Source organism: Glycine max, chromosome 12, assembly GCF_000004515.6.
Source record: "Glycine max cultivar Williams 82 chromosome 12, Glycine_max_v4.0, whole genome shotgun sequence".
In the NCBI taxonomy this organism is placed as follows: Eukaryota; Viridiplantae; Streptophyta; class Magnoliopsida; order Fabales; family Fabaceae; genus Glycine; species Glycine max.
In genome coordinates, this window is record NC_038248.2 from 2240816 (window position 1) to 2259135 (window position 18320).

Sequence of the window (18320 nt, forward strand, 5' to 3'; positions counted from 1 at the left end):
GTCTTGTTACAATTGTTATGTAGTAGAAAAAAATTATTTGAAAATAATTATTATTTTAATTTTTTAATGTAATATTAATTATTTTTTTACTTATATTTCTTATAATTAATATTAATAATAGATAACGAAATTTATGAATAAATTAATAATAATATAAAATTAATTTTATAAAATTACTATTCTCTTTTATTCATTTATTATTTTTTCTTTATCTGTATAAAATAACTTAGGAGGATAATTATTTTAAAACAAAGGGAAAAAATAAGACATAAATGATTATTTTTAATTCATAATATCACACATTCAATACCTTACTGTGTATATTTTACTTCCAACGTGCAAAGTAACTCAATTAATTCCCATGAAACTTGTTTTAAGTAGATACATTAAAAAACTTCATCCACGAGAACAAAAAAAAGCATTTATAACGACAGAAAATCTTGAGATATTACCAAAGACAGGTTTATGCTTGGAATGAAAAAAACACTTAGAGAAACATAACTTATTAATTGAGGAGGAAACCATCATCGTTTTTATAAGCACAATAAATTATTCCCCCTTCGTCTTGTTAAATTGTTATGTAATAGAAAAAAATTATTTGAAAATAATTATCATTTTAATTTTTTAATGTAATATTAATTATTTTTTTACTTATATTTTTAAATCTAGCTTAAATAGTTGTTTAGTCCTTACAATAGTTGTTTGCATTTTGGTCCTCATAATTATTTGGTTTTGATAGTTTCTATTTTTTATTTTGGTCTGTGTAATTTTTTCTTTAGATTTTTCAAAAAAATATAACAAGAGGGTCCAAAATAACAAAAAAATTAATAGGGATGAAAACCCAAAAAAAGGACATAAACCAAAACTCTCCTATATTATAGAAATTTAAAAACATATTTAAACTTAAATTTATTATATTTCTCATTATTATATATATTAATTATTTTTATTAAATATATATATATATATATATATATATATATATATATATATATATATATATATATATATATATATATATATATATATATATATATAAACAAGTTTCTACTGTGTATTTGAACCATATACATAATAATGAAAACTTATCAAGATACATAATGAAAATTTGTTTTTATTTGTTGTAGATTGTGTCAAATGTGAGAAGTATTTTTGTCAATGTTATTAGAATTGGATTAGTCATAAATTTAATCAAGGTACTCTGGTTGGGTCCTGCCCACTTTGTTCTGTGTTTTTTTTTCTACGTTGATCATTGGAACAAAAAAAATAAAATTGTTGTACGTTTAAGGCAGCGCAACGTTTGTACGTGCATACCATGCTGCTGTTGCACTTCTCATATACACGAAGTGACACAGAGAATAGGAGACACAGCGAAGCTTCCTTCAGAGTATTGAGACAGCAAATACTGTAATGTATGCATTTTCTTCCTTAAATTATTCGATAAGTTTATACAGTCTGATTAGACTTTTAAACGAGTTCTTACGGTTTGAAGATTTTTACTGATACTCTGAAAGTTTTTAAAATAATACTCACTTATTAACAACAGTTAATGCATTGTTAACTTTTGTTGAATTACATGAGACATTAAAAAATTAATTAAATTATTAAAAAAATATTTGATAATATATAATATCTTGAAGTGGGATTCTACATTTTATCTAAAATTTTAAATGAACATCTATAATTTGACAAAAATGTCTCCACTATTAATAAATAAATGTTTATTAATTTTCTCAAATATAAACATATAAACCCTCAGCTAAAATATTTTAAAGTCAAAATTATTTATAAATTCAATAAAAACATATAAAATATTTAATTTATGCATGTGCTAATGCTATATCAACGATTCATAGGGATTGCTACTCTTGATCTATCTTTCCTTTTTTTTTTGGTTACATCAATCCATTTTTATATCATAATTTTAAGTATTTTATTATCGTGATAATAATGTTACTATAAGTTATCGTCTTTCTTCTAAGTCACGAGATTTCTCTTATATTAAGTATTTTACTAATGTTGTTTTAATATTTCTCAAATACTATTATTTATATTAATTTTAATCCACCATTATGTGGTGACTATAAATACAAATTCTTAAACAAGTGTACTTTTAGGAGCTGTTATTTTCATCGTTAAGTGATGAGACTATTTTTTTAATTAAGTATCTCATTTATTTTTAATTATTTTTTTTTTATTTCAAATATTGGTACTTAAATTTAATAAAACTCAATTTAAATTTTAATTAAATTTTAAATCATAACAAACTGTATTAAAATAAACAGAATCATTTTTAAGATTATTGTAATATTAGTCAATCTTAATTTAAATTTTATATTTTTAATTTTGAATATTCACACTCCATGTCAAATAAGTAAAGATGATACTTATAGGTTTAGTTTAGTTAATTGAGCAAACTCTTTATATCTGTTTATTGTTTTTCTCAACATATGTTTTTCCATTCAAAGATCAAATCCATTGTGATCATCATGTTGGTAATTTCATTATTGTTTAATAATAATAATAATCTTTTTTACTTTAGTGCTTTTTAATTTTTTTTAAAAATTAAAAAATGTTTATGCCGTGCAACCAAGAAAATGTAGCTATTATAAATAGGAAGCGTCACTGTTGAATAAAAAGATTATTATATATTTTTTTCTCTTTTTTAATAAGCTTCTCGTCACTTTTTCTTTATCATTTTTTTAATTTGATTTTAGTTCTTTAAAAAATTATTTGTTAAGTTCATGAGTATTTATTTAAATTTAATTTTAAATTTTCACACATTATATTAAAAAGTAAACACAACCAAGAAATTTAACTTAATTGTTTGATGGATAAGTTATTCGAAATTTTCGACGGATATAAAATATATAAATAAACCTAAAGATTATACATCAACCTGAAATATAAGTTATGATTCTTTCCAGGAGAACAACTCCTTTTATAAATAATTTTTGGCTTCAACGTTTAAGAATGATGTGAGACTTTATTATTTGAGATATTGTATATATTGTTTAAGTATTCAATGAACCCCACAATTTTGTTGTTATAAAAAATGTCTGGATGGATTTAGAAAAATATATTATTTATAAATAATATTAATCTTAATTTTTGAAAGATACAAGATTTTATGATTATTAAAATAATTTGACAGATTTATGTTAAAGTCAAGGAGTGCACTCTCATTTTCTAAAAATTATAAATAAAAGTATAAAAGTTCTTTTAACCAGAAAAATATAAATAAAATCTTATAATTATTATTTTATTTAATTTATATTTATATATTAAAATTTATTGATTTTAATTTTTATAATTTGCTCTCACATATTATTATTAGGAAATATAGATGATTATTTTTATTACTATTACTATTATTTTTGAACTTACGAAGGAATAATAGATTAGTTTTACGTCCATCAGATAATTATCCAAAAAAATCATGAATGGGATATAGGATAAGAATAAGAAAGAACATCACAATTTCCATTAGGGTTATCCTTGCAAATTGCAGAGTGTGAACAAAAAAAAAGAAGAAAGAACTGACAGCTAATGAGAGGAGAGAGAAAGAAGGTGAAAAATGAAAATATCCGTGTAGCGTGTGAAGGGATGAGCCACGTCATCAAGGAAATTGATTTTAAAGGGTCTTGTTCTTCCATCTTCAGCGACCAACACCTGTGCAGCAATTCTCTGTCACCAAATTTGATCTTTCTTTCTTTCTTTCTTTGGCGGGAATGACAGAAACGGGGGTTTCTGATAATTTCAAGGGCTTAATACTGGCGATGGGTTCTAGTGCATTCATCGGTTCCAGTTTCATCTTGAAGAAGAAGGGTCTTAAGCGTGCTGCTGCACGCGGTACTCGTGCAGGTCGTTTCTATTCATTGTCAATCACACAAATTCCCAATTAATACTTTTATTTTGTGACCAAGCAATTGCATTGTATAGTCTTTGGTATTTTAGATCAGATCCATGAGATGCTATGGTAGCTTCTGATCCCGTTTTTGATAATTTTGATTTTTGAATTTTTCAGGAGTTGGTGGCTATACTTATCTACTAGAGCCGCTTTGGTGGGCTGGCATGGTGACAAGTAAGTGTGGCACCTTGATTTCTTCTCGCTCTCTCTCTCTCTCTCTCTTTATCCAAGGTTGTTGATTTGAATTTTGAAATGAAACTATTTTGGATCTTGAACTATTTGCTTACAGTGATTATTGGGGAGATTGCAAACTTTGTTGCTTATATCTATGCTCCGGCAGTTCTGGTTACTCCCCTTGGTGCACTTAGTATTATTGTCAGGTACTCTAGCTTTAATTAAAATTTTGATTGTTTTGATGAATTTTGTGTTTGTGTGGATTGTAGAACTAACATATCCGGTATGTGTTGCTAGTGCTGTTTTGTCTCACTTCTTGTTGAAGGAACGGCTTCCGAAGATGGGGGTATTGGGGTGTGTATCCTGCATTGTGGGATCAATTGTTATTGTCATCCATGCACCACAAGAGCAAACTCCGAGTTCTGTCCAAGAAATATGGGATCTGGCCACTCAACCAGGTTGGATTTTAACCTGTTTTAATTTACCCTTGAAGTTAATTCCTATATTCCGGTCTATTACCTGATGTTTTCATCCCCCCCTTTTGTTTTTCAACAGCATTTCTGTTTTATGTGATGGCAACAGTTTCGGTAGTTTTGGCCTTGATCGTACACTTTGAACCTCGCTATGGACAGACTAATATGCTGGTCTACTTGGGAATTTGTTCATTAGTTGGCTCACTTACGGTAATTATGTTATGTCTATCTGTGATGAAGTTTCATATTGATATTGCAACACTTGAACTAACTGTGTATACTTGCTACTTTGTACATGAAATTTTCAAAATTTCAGGTTGTGAGCATAAAGGCCATTGGAATTGCAATAAAGCTTACACTTGATGGAATAAGTCAAATAGCTTATCCTCAGACTTGGTTTTTTCTTACCGTGGCCACAATCTGTGTCATTACGCAGTTGAATTACCTTAATAGGGTGAGTGAGTGGTGAAACTTTGCTAGTTTGGCCTGCATTTGATGCATGATTAATGGTTTCTTATTCTAGTGCAGTTCCATGGGGCTGGGGCAAAGCCTCTTGGCTTTTGTTATTATAGTTGTTTTTTAAGAGGAAAATCAATCAAAAGGTTGGTCTTCTGGTTTTGGTAACTAGAGCAGTAGAGCCGAGCCTTTTTGAATTAGATTAAACTAGAATCAATATAGAACTCATACTCTCTATAAGGTGATGGTTTGCAAGTGACAAGTCCTTCATGCACAACTACAAACACCTAGTCATGTAGATAACAAAACAAGGCCCTGCATGAATTCTCACATTGAAATATGTATGAACTGGAAAAAAAATTGAATTTTGAACTTGATACAGATCTTGAATCATGACCCATTGAAAGTTATACATAGAAGTATAAAACACAATATTGTGAATAGCCCTGTCCTCTGGATGTAATTGTACTTAGTCTTGGGAGGTTTTCTTTCCACATCCTTGATCCAAACATTTTTTTTATACTGACTTGCAAATAGAATTTCAGTAATGTTTTCTCAACTGATACGTTTCTTGGGGTTCTCACTGATATCAACTTCTCTTATCATCCATCTATTATATAACTCCCTTTTGCTTTTGACAAATCTTGAGCTTATTTTACTATTCAAATATTTCAGGCTCTGGATACATTCAATGCCACAATTGTTTCTCCTGTATATTATGTAATGTTCACAACTCTTACTATTATTGCCAGTGCAATAATGTTTAAGGTATGATAATAGATTCATATTTCTTTGATTCATTTGGTGATATCTCAAACTTTTCTTTTTGCTGAAAATAGGATATGACAAGCTTGACTATTTACTTTCAGGATTGGTCCGGTCAGGATGTCAGCAGCATAGCCTCTGAGATATGTGGATTCATCACTGTTCTTACAGGAACAATCATATTGCACATGACTAGAGAACAGGAAGAATCTAATATGCAAAGTACAGAATAACATGTTACTTTCAATCTGATTCATGCCAGTTTCCATTTGTTTGCTCATGCATTTATAGACTCTTACAACTCGTAGGGTATAGCTATTAAACCTGATGAAGTGATGGTATCTTCTCTATTTGATGCAGAGACCTCAACATGGTTTATAGGTGAGGATTTGATGAAGGGTGTTGAGAATGAACACCTGATCCGTATACATGATTCAGATTACCTCGAACGTTGAATTTTCCTTGGAGGTTAGGTTGATGTTCGAGAACATTTTCCATCTGTGCTGATACAATGGCGTGAGCCTGCCCATGGTCACATGATGTTTTGCAGTGTGGATTGCTTGTCCTTGAGCTTAATGAATTCAAGCATCCATGGTGCTATAGCTTTCTAACCATTTCTCCGCATGCTATTTGCATGCAGCTGTTGACTGGAGCCATCTCAGATTTCAAACGGAAATGAGATTGCTGTCTCATTACAACAAATGGAATTTTTGGAGCGATCTTATGCCCTGTTCTATTGTCCATCTTAGCCAGTGTAACTTTTCTTAACACACACACACACGTATCTTTTGGTAGGAAGTGAGCAATTGTTTATACAGTTCCGTCTGTATTTCTCATTTAATTAACTATTAGATTTATAGTTTATTTTCTTGAAATAGGTAAATGATAGATCCGTTGACTTCCGCGGAAAATGTTGAGGATATTTATTCTCCGATCTTCTGCAGTAAAAAGTGAATTATTATCTATTTTTTTATCCTCCAGACCTGAGGATATTAGCAAGCAAAGATGACTTGATACAGTTATTCGCATCAAAGAACCTGCTAGTGGAGTAGTGGTAGCGAGTTTAGCGTACTTTTGCATGGCATCTATCTTTGTTCTATCCTCATTCATTCCTCACTTATTTATAATACAATTCGTTAAATTGTTGCTTCGATTCGAAGCGAACTACGTGTTAATCTTTTATGATCAACTTATAGCTTTTCTTTACTTTTTTTAAACCGGAATTAGAACATCCATTAGATATACCGTTTCGGTGAATGTGGGAGAGAGACGTTATCTATCATCTGTTTCATCTGCATAGATTCCTTTTCTTCAAGAAAATTTAGTGACATTAATGGTGTGGTATATGAGATTAAGAGACAAGGTAGGAACATATTATGGGCTACATGATCATTTTTATCTTTTATTTTATTCTTTGTGCTAAGTTAGATCTTTTATCTTTTATTGTCATTTATCTTATTTAAAATAATCTTTCATCATTTAAAAAAGTTCAATTTTGTATCTTATCTAATTTAATAGGTTTGAAATATTTTTTAACTATTTAAATATATTAAAAATAATTATTTATTCAAGTGTTATTCAAAAAATAAAGTTTGATATATTTAAATAGTCCGAAGAATTATTTTAAATTTATTAAATTAAATAAGGTATCAAATTAAGCTCTTTAAAAGATAAATGATTATTTTAAATATTTTAAATAAGATAAAGGATTAAAGGAAATTTAAAAAAAAAATAAAAAATCATTCTGAATAAAATAAAGGATAAAAAAATGATCATTTAGTCTATTCTATAATGCATTCTCATTAACACACTATTATTTAATTGTTAATGAGTTCTACGGTTCTACTCGTAATAATTTTCAACTAATAATAATGAAAAACAAATTAAAAAATATTACTAGCATTCTCTTTAAAATTAATAACCTATTGTTATTTTTTTCTGAATATTTCTTTAAACCAACCAAAAGTTGACCATATATGTGGAAAAATAAAATTATTCATAAATCAAATTTAGATTTATTTATTAAGAAAAATAAGTCAAGTTACCTTCTTTTATTTTAATTATTCTTATTGTATTTCTTGATTTTTGTTATGACTTTTATGTTTTAAAAGTTAGGTTTTGGATTCTTACAACTTTAAAATTGCCAAGAAATTATTCCTATTGCCACACTTCAATTTTGATTTAAACTCCTACATCAAGACATCAACATCTTTTGTCTCAGAATTTAAAATTGGTTATTTTTCATTAAAAGGAAATAATTTTTATTAATTAACAAAACAAGAGGTAATTGGCACCGTTAAGAAACATTATGGTCTGATGTCATATATATAAGTGTCCACCGCGTGGCTGTGGTTTGCTGAAGAAAAACGCAAGCTGCTTGTTTGATAGGGAAGAGAAGAAAGAGAGAAAACAAAGGGCGGTGGTGAGTGCTTCTGCTTCATCATCATCAGAGAATGGCGGCTACTGTGTCTTCTGCTTGGTCAAAGCCCGGCGCGTGGGCCCTAGATTCCGAGGAACACGAAGCCGAGCTCCTTCAACAGAACAACAACAACCCCAACGACAAGCCACTCGCCGACTTCCCCTCCCTTGCCGCCGCCGCCGCCACCAAGCCCAAGAAGAAGAAGGCCCAGACCTACTCCCTCGCCGAATTCACCGCCAAGCCCGACTCCGCCTTCGCCGACCAAGATCCCGTCGTCCTCCCCACCGGCCCCCGCCAGCGCACCGCCGAGGAGCTCGACCGCACCCGTCTCGGTGGCGGCTTCCGCAACTATGGCGACCGCCCCAACAGGAATAACTCCTCCGGCGGCGACGAGTCTTCCAATTCCCGCTGGGGTTCATCTAGGGTTTCTGACGAGCCCAGGAGAAACGGTTTTGGGGCTAGGGATTCCAATCGCGAGCTTCCCCCTTCGCGCGCTGACGAAACTGATAATTGGGCCGCCGCGAAGAAACCCTCCGGGGGGTTTGAAAGGAGGGAGAGGGACAAAGGAGGGTTTTTCGATTCGCAGTCGCGCGCTGATGAATCTGACAGCTGGGTTTCGAATAAGAGTTTCGTGCCTTCTGAAGGGCGGAGATTCGGTTCCAACGGCGGCGGGTTCGAGCGAGAGAGGAGGGTTGTTGGGTTCGGCTCCAGCGGCGGCGCGGATTCCGACAATTGGAACACAAAGAAGGGCGAGTCCAACGTTGGTAGCGAGAGTGTTGGTGGGAGGCCGAAGCTTGTGTTGCAACCTCGGACAGTGTCCGTGAGCGATGAAGGGGTTGATGGCAATAATGCGGGGAAGCCTAAAGGTGTTAATCCGTTCGGAGAGGCGAGGCCGAGGGAGCAGGTTTTGGCGGAGAAAGGGCAGGATTGGAAGAAGATTGATGAGCAGCTTGAGAGCGTCAAGATTAAGGAGGCAAGTGGTGGTGATGGGTTTGGAAAGAGGGGTTTTGGCTCTTCCAACGGTGGTGGAGGACGTGCTACTTTGCCTGAAAGTCGCACTGAGAGGAGTTGGAGGAAGCCCCAATTTGATGATGATCGTCCTAAAAGGTTTGTCATTGATACCAATACCAACCCAACACGGTAGTAGTAGTGGTAGTTCCCTCTATTTCTTCTTGATTACTTGTTTTTGTGTTTGAGATTGTGTTGTGCATCTTTTATAATAATTAGGAACTTAAAAAGATTGATTCAGTGTCTCCTCTTAGCTGATACCAGAATGGGAAAGTAAATGAACTAAGGGCTCAGAACTGTTATCAGGGATGTTAATTTGCTCTTTCTAACCAGTTCCCATATGTTGTTTCTGTGTGCGCAATGTGGTACTTTATCTAATGCGGATGAGATGCTAGTTATAACCTTCACCTGTCCGATGTTATGTACCTTTTGTCAGTAGTATTTTCAACTAATTTAGAGTACTGATTTTTGGATATTATTTTAAACAGTTTCTTAATGACACTTTTGGTTACTGACCTTTCTTTATTCTTTATGCCAAAATGGTTTTTAAGCATATAGTGGTGCTGTCTGTCTCTCCTGGATGAGTGGATGAGAAGAATGTTATTATTATTAGGCTGAGTCATTTAGCTAGCCTAAGACTTGATTGATTGTTGGAAGATCTTCTGATGGACTCAGTACACATTTCCATATTTATCACTTAAGCCTTGGTATATAGTAAAAAAATAACAACAACAATAAAAATGATAAATGTGTTGGTGGTGGACCCCATCATTAATTAAGCAAGCTTGAAATGTCATCATTTGAATGGAACGGAGCATAATCCTACCTGGTGCTTAGAACTTGCCATAATTTCTGTTTTCTCATATGGAGTATGTTTGCGACTTGTATTTTTTTTCCCATTTGTAATGCTGTTGAGCCTGTTTGCTGTTAAATGCAGTGCTGAGAAAGTGGAAGATGAACCTGATCAAAAAAAGGAAGTGGAAGATGAACACGTTGAAAAAAATTGAAGAGCTATTAATTTCTTTTGGTCCCTGCAGATTGATCGATAAGAGAGTTGGAAACGAACACTGAACCTCTAAAACTTATTTTTTGTTTCCCATTGAAGTTTTGTCCGTCTTTATCTTTTCATGTTTTATTGTGAGAGATTAATACTGAAAGAGTTAAGAGACATTTTTTGTAGCAGTGTTGGTAGCTTAGTAAGTCGTTATTATGAATATGTTTGTTGCTAAATGTTACCGTAATTTCCTCCCCACATCATTCATAATCTATATAAGTAAGCTTGGTGATGAATTTTGGAATTTGTTTATTTTGTCTTTCCTTTTATCAAAGGATGTTCATGTTCATGAGTTTTCACCAAAAAAAGAAGAAAAGAGGATGTTCATGTTCAACTCAATGATATATGTAATCGCCATGGATAACTCGGATATTCAGAATCCCTCTCGATGTAGAGAGTTGCAGAGAATAACAAAGGCTTCCTCTACCCGGTAAATCTGACATCGTAAACGACTTGGTTTTCTTTCTCCTCCAAGTTAAATTTTTTCAAAATGGTTATTGATTAGAGATCAATATGCAGCTAGTAGAGTGGCCTATATTACGTTAAGCATCCTTGTATTAATTGTTGCAGACGGCACAGCCTCCTGTCTGCACGTTGAAAGAATTTGAGAAGATAAGCAAGCCTTTCAAAATATGCTTTAGATTGTTATTGAACACCACAAATTCCAATTTATTTTAAGCATCAGCTGCAACTTTCTTTTAACCTTTTTAGCTGCGGGTATGCAGCTTGACCTGGCTTCATCCTTAAGCTTTGGTCTATTCCTACACTGTTAAAAAAAAACTCAGTTATGTTATATACATATAAAACATCAATGTGTTTTTATTAGCAGGGTGTAGTAAAATAGCGGATTAAACAAGTTATTACTTGTTTGTGGCTTAAAGTAGTGGACGCAGCAATCATCGACTAAACTTTCTGAATTTATTCTTCATTTGTATCCAATTGAAAAGAAAATGATTCAATTGGAGGTCATCTTAAAGGAGCTCTTAAAACACTAGCTTTAAAGTAAGAGAACTCTGATCAAATGTTAGTAATACCCATACAATTCGGTCAACGGGAAGAACTGGGGTCAAAGGTTACACGTGACGCGCACGTGGTGGCCAGGCTCAGAGATGCCGGTGCCATCCCTATACCCAATGGCTGGACTTGCAAGGGTTAGTAACTCACCCATCACTACTATTCAATAACTTTTTATTTTATAAGATATTTCTTCTCTACCAAAGACTAAGAGAGTGTAATTATATGAAAATTAAGTAAAAATTTGAAAAATATGCGCAAGGCTTAAATTTGATTTGGGCAGGATAACTAGTTCTTCCACATTCAACACATAAAGATGGCTTTCAACTTATTCGGAAAAATTGGTCAAGATTAGTGATTAAGCTAATTGAATTATACAGATACCATGATTCGCGTATAGTATGGAAGAGGTAGTAGAGTTTCCAACTTATTTATGTTTTAGTGAGTCACTTTTTGTTAATTTATCTGTATATCTTATCTTACAATTAAGAATCCTTATGTGGAGTCGGGAAGTCCATGTGGATCTAGCTCTGGATCCTCCATTGCAGTGGCAACTAACATGGTTACCATTTCTTTGGGAACTGAAACGGATGGCTCCATTATTTGCCCAGCTCACCACAACTCAGTAGTGGGACTCAAACCCACTGTTGGGCTCACTAGCAGGGCAGGTGTGATACCTGTTTCACCTCGTCAAGATACAATTGGGTAACAAGATTCACCTTTTAGCTTGCTTGAATTAGTAATATACAAAGGGAATTGGTATTGCTCACTCCAAAATTACTTTTGGCCTCTATTATTAACTGGCTTTTATCAAAATACCTTTTTGCTCCTTTCCTTTCATATTGGCACCCACCCCATCTCTTTCTTGCTTTTTTCTTTCACTCCCTTCCTTCCCTCCCTCCTTCCATCATGTATCCTTCCCTTCTCAGGTATTTTTTTCCCTCTACTGGCTACACAACCAACCTATGATTCTATTAGGTTGCATAATTTACCACACATCGAAATCATGATTTCATTGTGTTACAATTTATGTAACACAAAGGAATTATAATTCTGTTGCACAACTAGAGGTGCAAAAATAAAGTACAATGATTCCATTGTGCAATGTTTTTTGCAATTCTACTTATGCAACAAAAGTGTATTTTCATTGTGCATTGGGGGAAAGATATTTTTGAAATTTTGAAATGATGGTAAGGACCAATAGCAACCCCCACATATAAATGTTCTACTTGAATTTTAAATCTTTAACATTATGTATTTTTTTGGAAAGTCCAATATGTAGGACAGTTTCAGACGCAGTTCATGTGCTTGATGTCATTGTTGGGTTCGACCCAAGAGACCATGAAGCGACAAAGTCAGCGGCTAAGCTTATACCTCCTAATGGATATAAGCAGTTCCTAAAAATAGATGGGCTCAAAGGAAAGAAGTTAGGAAATTTCTAGGGACACCTAGCGTTTTGCTGGTACATCCAGCAGAAGATGAAAAAGTCTAATTTTACCCTTTCGTAAGCTTTATACGGATCGTCGATCCATAGAAAAGGTGAAGGACATTTTAGCCCTTTCATTGTGTTGTTGGGTGTCCCAGCAAAAATACATCCAGCAAAAGATGAAAAATTCTAATTTTACCCTTTCATAAGCTTTATACGGATCGTCGATCCATAGAAAAAGTGAAGGGCATTTTAGCCCTTTCATTGTGTTGTTGGGTGTCCCAGCAAAAATGTTAGATGTCCCTAGAAATTCCCAAGAAGTTAGGTGTTGTTAGGAATCCATTTTTGAATTCTTATGATGGATCCAATGTCATTCCCATCTTTGAGGCCCATCTTAATGTGTTAAGGTAAAAATTGCTTTAGAATATTTTTTTGACTCTCCTGGCCCTTGCTAAGCTTCACTAAGATTATATTGTTTTTTTCCACTTCAAGGCAAAGAGGTGCAATAGTGGTAGATAATTTGGAAATAGAAAATTTAAGCATCATTCTCAACCCTCTCCAAAGTGGTGAAATGAGGACCTTATTGGCAGACTTCAAGTTGTCTATCAACGATTATCTGCAGGAGCTCGTTTTTTCTCCTGTGAGATTACTAGCTGAGATTATTGAATTCAACATCAATCACCCTGATTTAGTAAGTGTTTATACTATGATTTTTAGATGAATAGTAGCATGGAATAGGGTCATTACTTTTTCTGGCAGTGTAGCTCGTCACCCCACATTTTTAAGCTGATATTGCTTCAAATTCATCCCAACTCCAATACTATAAATTAAAGTATTTATTTTTCTATTGGAATGAAAGTCTCTTAATTAAGGACAAAACAAGTTAGGCCAAGATTCATCAGATCATTAAATATAAAGTTTGATTAATAGTATTTATTTTCTTGGCATAGGCCATTTTTTATGGCCTAACTGATTTATTAAAAGTTTATTTAATACATTTTCGTTGTAGCATGAGAACTATATACAAAATCTACAGCAAAAAGTTATTTGTACAGGAAGTGTATCTTTGAAAATAAAAGAAAACTATCCACGTGGATAGTTTATATAACACTTTGGTAGTGCCAATAGTAACTTTCCACCAATAAATGGAGTAACAAATTTATGTAGCACTATTGCCATTCAACGGTAGAAGTTGTAGTTACTAGACTCTTCTTTCTCTCATTATCTATTATGCTGTCAAGAAATAAGGTTACGCGGTCCTCTACTTATACGTGCCTCCAACAAATGAATAAACAAAAGAATATAATTACATCATGACACTAAAAGAAAATTTTAAATTATGTGTTTGTTTCTTTGTTAAAAATTATCTATCAATTTTTCTGCCTTAACTTTCCTTTTATATTCAATACTTCGAACTTTCATCTACCGATTTGTTAAAAATTATGTGTTTGTTGATGTTATTTTTGGAAATAATTATTTTTTCAAAAGCTATCTTTTGAAGCTATAAAAGGATAATTATTTCTTTGAGATAAATTGAAGCAGATAAGTTTTTTATGGTACAAGCGACACATGTTTCAAAATGAATACTTTATATTAAAGGATGTCTGATTTAAGAGATATATCACATCTTTATCATTGAAACCATTGTCTAATTCATAAGGCCAATCTATCATATGTGTTAGAAAATTATACTGTGATGTGTAATTTCTTATGTTTGAACATATAAGAAGCTATACTTTAGGAATTTTAGATAATGTATTTCCCACATTTATCATTTTTTGTAAATTCCGTAAGCAAGTTTAGAAAACTTAATTGAATCTATAATGCAGTGCAGAAATTGCCATTTGATATTTTCTCAAATCTTCTTTACGTATCTCTTCTGTTACTCCCTTTAATGGCTTGTCTTATGAAAAGTATCTCTGCCCTAAAAGTTTTTCTCGGAGAGAGATGTGTATAGGTGAGGTTCTTTTAGAATGAAAACCAACCAACCAACCTCCCATAACACCCTTTTTCAAATTCATCTTTTCATTTGATTGCCAAAATTGCCCTTTAACTAAGTAAGCAAAGAGGAAATTGATTTTAATAATTGTTAATCCCAAAATGACTTTACAACATTTTAAGCCTAACAACTATCATATTAGGCATTTTTTTAATTTAAAATCATTTTATAATTACACGAGGCACTAGTTAAAATAATCTAATGATCTTTCACTTGGTTCATATAATGACTTCAATATTCAACATTAAACAATAAGTGCATGCTAAAATTATCAAGTCACCATTCTTAATTAAATTAACTAATTATAGATGTACCATTAACAAAAATACAAACTATAAATATAAAAAAATTACTAAAAAAATAAGTTGTTATGTTTGTTCAAAGCTAATTTTTTTATAAGTTAATAATTTTATGAAAGCTACTAAATTATTTTAAGTATTTTATAACTCTCTCCTTTCCTATCTATAGGACTCAAACCAAGAGTGATGCTTGTTCTTTTTTTACAGGACTCAAATGTTAAAAGTATTGTTAAAGAAACTCAACACAAAAGTAGAAAGAACAACAACAATAAAAAAATTACAATCTTATGGAAAATTAAAAGAGTGTATGAGAAATTAAATATAATTATCAAATAGACGATAGTAAAAAATGAGAAAAAGAAATCACTTTTTAGTAAATATGTTAATGAAAAATTATTAAAGAGACCTTAGAGAATTAAGATTTAAGAGGAGGGGAACTAGAAAATAATTTTATATATAATACTACAGAAGTTTAAAAACATTGAAAAAACCATTGGCCTTGTAGGCTCCCTCCCTTCCTCCACCTCTGAATTGCACCAATCATCTTTGATAGGATAGTCTAATCCGATTTTTACTGAGGTAACTTATACAATCCCTTAAATCATTGTCCATTTCACAATCATATAACTAGTATGATACATCATTATTGTTAATTTTCTTTAATTTGTTCTGTTTTGGGTTGGAAAATATTCGTAGTGCCTTCATTAAAAAAAAAAAAAAAAACTGTTGCTATGAAGTAGGTGAAGAAAAAAGAACAAGACAGTAACCGTGAATTTGGATAGAGTATTTAGAAAGGGTAATGTAATTTTTTAGGGTATTTGAATTGATACTCAAGAAAATGTTCCGTTTGGATATTTACTTTAAGAATTTTATAAATTCTTCAAATTTCTAGTCCTTTTTTAAAATAAGGAATTTACAATTACACTAAAATAGGTGGAATTTCAAATTTCACTCGTCACACCACATACTTCTTTTCTCTCGGTTCCGTTGCTTATTGACGATAGGAGATTATTCCACGAGATTGATGTTCAATGACCTCCTGCAATCGAAAACTCATCGGAACACAATATTCCTCAACCGAGATGAGGGCACAAATTGAAAAACTCAATGCTCAAGCATCCTTTGTTGTAGGACTTTGACAGACATGACACACACACAACGTTGATCGTTGCCAACAGGTATGTTTCACCAATGTACAAGTTCTAAAATCCTCACCACCATCGTCGACGACGTCGACATGGATCCCTCAACGTGGTGGTGTTGTGCCTCCTTGCCGTCAATGCTATCGGTGTTACAAAGCTTCAAACATGGCCAATGCTTGATCTTTGGTCCATCAATGAGTTTTGAAAGGATGAGAAGTAGATATTAATCAAATGATCCAAATTAAATTAATGGTCCAAACAGATTATTTTTGCAATTGAATGAAATTTGATTTCCTTCATTTAAATTAATTTGCATTTTAAATTCTTTATTATTTTAAAACTCTCAATCCAAATACACTGGAAATGAATTCTTTGTTCAGCACCATGGCACCGACATTACTGCTAGAGATAGGTAGGTAGGTAGATGTTTCCATTTTGATCGAATGACTTTTGTAAGCACCTTTTTTACCATCACGACTAAAAGGTGTTGTTGTTAAAACCTTATTACCAAATTTCCAATCACGATAGATTATTAAATATTTCTACCAACTTTTGTATAAGAATTTCACAACAAATAGTAGCAATTTTACCTTACACAGCTTTCAGCCACATGGGGAAAAAAAGTCTTGACTTCTTGTAGCTGCTGCACCAGAAACAACATGCAACATATTCAAAACCACCATTTTATAAGTTGTCTCATCTTTTCAGCGGTTGCTAAAGCAGCTAAACGACCACGTTACACCCATTAACGAAAGAATTAAAGCAAACGTGGACCCCATGAGTTGAAAACGCTACATCGTTCGTATAATGTTGTTAAACTGCCCTTTGAATTGTTATCGAGGGAAAACAAAATTCTCCATGCACGAACCTACATCTAGAAAAAAATAACAAAACACGTGCTTGAACCTCAATTAAAAGAAACAAAACAAGAAATGCCCGTGTTAATTTGATCGATCTTACTATATATACAAAGTAGTATTACACGGCAAAAGCAGATCATATAAAAAAGGATCAAAGATGGTAAGGCAAAGCGTGGTGATGATGCTTATTACAATAAGCATAATGTGTGCAATGGCAGTGACTGAAAGCTTAAAAGTGAAAGCAGGGAATTGGGGTGCGAGTTTTGAAGGGGAGAATAAGGAAACGGTGACGAACCTGGAATTCTATTTCCACGACACGCTGAGTGGGCAAAACCCGAGTGCGGTTCGAGTGGCTGAACCGCTTGACAAGAAAAAGACATCCATGACCCTGTTCGGGGCGATCATGATGGCGGATGACCCGTTAACGGAGACATCGGACCCCAAGTCGAAGATAGTGGGCCGGGCCCAGGGGCTTTATGGGTCGTCGTGTCAGCAGGAGATTGGGCTTTTGATGGCCATGAGTTACTCCTTCACCGACGGCCCATATAATGGAAGCTCCTTCGCTCTTCTCGGGAAAAACTCGGCCATGAACCCCGTTCGTGAGATGCCTGTCGTGGGTGGCACGGGTCTGTTCCGTATGGCACGTGGCTATGCCCTTGCCAAGACTCATTGGTTTGATCCCACCACCGGTGATGCCATTGTTGCCTACAATGTCACCCTCCTTCATTAAACTAAACAACTTACATTTGTCCACTCTTTCTATATTCCTTAATGCTTAATTAGTTATTTGTCTCCATGGAACACTCTCTTGTCATGTCTTCCTTCTTTTTCTACTACTGCCACCACATCCCAACATATACTTCGCTTTGATAACTTCCAGCCGTTAATAAAACCTTTATTTCTTTTCTCTCTGTTATTTTTTGTCTTTTCTTTTTCTTATTATAGTCTGTTTAAGGCATGTAATTAAGTTCTGCATAAGTTAAAATTAGTATTAGTATATACATAAAAAATTATCTTTTGGAGAAATTAATGTAAGAGTTTTTACATATTAACTTATTTATAAACTAGCCGACCCCACCTAGTGGGATAAGGCGTTGTTGTTGTTGTAACTTATTTATAAACTGATTTTAGCTTAAAAACAAGCTTTTTTTTTTTTTACTTTATTTTCTTGACCTAAAAGTGTTTATTGAGAAATTTATCCAAACATACTTTTAATACAAAACTTTTACACAATAAAATGATATGAATTCATGCGTGTACCTTTTTATCGGTTCAGTAATAATTTAAAGAATAAAAATATACTTATGAAATGAGATTAAAA

The 18320-nt window shown here is 33.0% G+C and overlaps 3 protein-coding genes and 1 pseudogene across 4 annotated transcripts; all 4 read left to right on the forward strand.

The window, feature by feature from the left end:
* Window positions 1-3513: 3513 nt before the first annotated feature.
* On the forward strand, window positions 3514-6945 carry LOC100817349 (protein ENOR3-like). Of its 2 annotated transcripts, none has more exons than NM_001372089.1 (9): window positions 3514-3864; window positions 4028-4084; window positions 4200-4290; window positions 4382-4542; window positions 4667-4767; window positions 4874-5011; window positions 5689-5781; window positions 5883-6000; window positions 6139-6945. In NM_001372089.1, exons 1-9 carry the CDS (start codon window positions 3732-3734, stop codon window positions 6231-6233), a joined length of 987 nt encoding a protein of 328 aa, NP_001359018.1. In that variant the 5' UTR covers window positions 3514-3731; the 3' UTR covers window positions 6234-6945. The 2 variants fall into 2 exon arrangements, with proteins under 2 accessions (NP_001359018.1, NP_001359017.1); NM_001372088.1 differs by having other exon boundaries at window positions 3518-3864; window positions 4640-4767.
* A 1127-nt stretch (window positions 6946-8072) lies between these two features.
* On the forward strand, window positions 8073-10495 carry LOC100820014 (eukaryotic translation initiation factor 4B3). The gene is made up of 2 exons (XM_003540752.3): window positions 8073-9304; window positions 10143-10495. Exons 1-2 carry the CDS (start codon window positions 8232-8234, stop codon window positions 10210-10212), a joined length of 1143 nt encoding a protein of 380 aa, XP_003540800.1. The 5' UTR covers window positions 8073-8231; the 3' UTR covers window positions 10213-10495.
* Window positions 10496-11280: 785 nt separating this feature from the next.
* Window positions 11281-13501, forward strand: LOC106795253 (probable amidase At4g34880; annotated as a pseudogene).
* A 3586-nt stretch (window positions 13502-17087) lies between these two features.
* LOC100781542 (dirigent protein 23) lies at window positions 17088-17915 on the forward strand. Its single transcript, XM_003540763.5, has one exon. It carries the CDS (start codon window positions 17157-17159, stop codon window positions 17727-17729), a length of 573 nt encoding a protein of 190 aa, XP_003540811.2. The 5' UTR covers window positions 17088-17156; the 3' UTR covers window positions 17730-17915.
* The last annotated feature ends 405 nt before the right edge of the window (window positions 17916-18320 follow it).

Coding starts and splice junctions, on each gene's coding strand:
- LOC100817349 (NM_001372088.1), top strand. CDS start 3,732: ATGACAGAAACGGGGGTTTCTGATAATTTCAAGGGCTTAATACTGGCG. Junction 3,865..4,027: donor TGCACGCGGTACTCGTGCAG/GTCGTTTCTATT, acceptor TGAATTTTTCAG/GAGTTGGTGGCTATACTTAT. Junction 6,001..6,138: donor GGAAGAATCTAATATGCAAA/GTACAGAATAAC, acceptor TATTTGATGCAG/AGACCTCAACATGGTTTATA.
- LOC100820014 (XM_003540752.3), top strand. CDS start 8,232: ATGGCGGCTACTGTGTCTTCTGCTTGGTCAAAGCCCGGCGCGTGGGCC. Junction 9,305..10,142: donor GATGATGATCGTCCTAAAAG/GTTTGTCATTGA, acceptor TGTTAAATGCAG/TGCTGAGAAAGTGGAAGATG.
- LOC100781542 (XM_003540763.5), top strand. CDS start 17,157: ATGGTAAGGCAAAGCGTGGTGATGATGCTTATTACAATAAGCATAATG.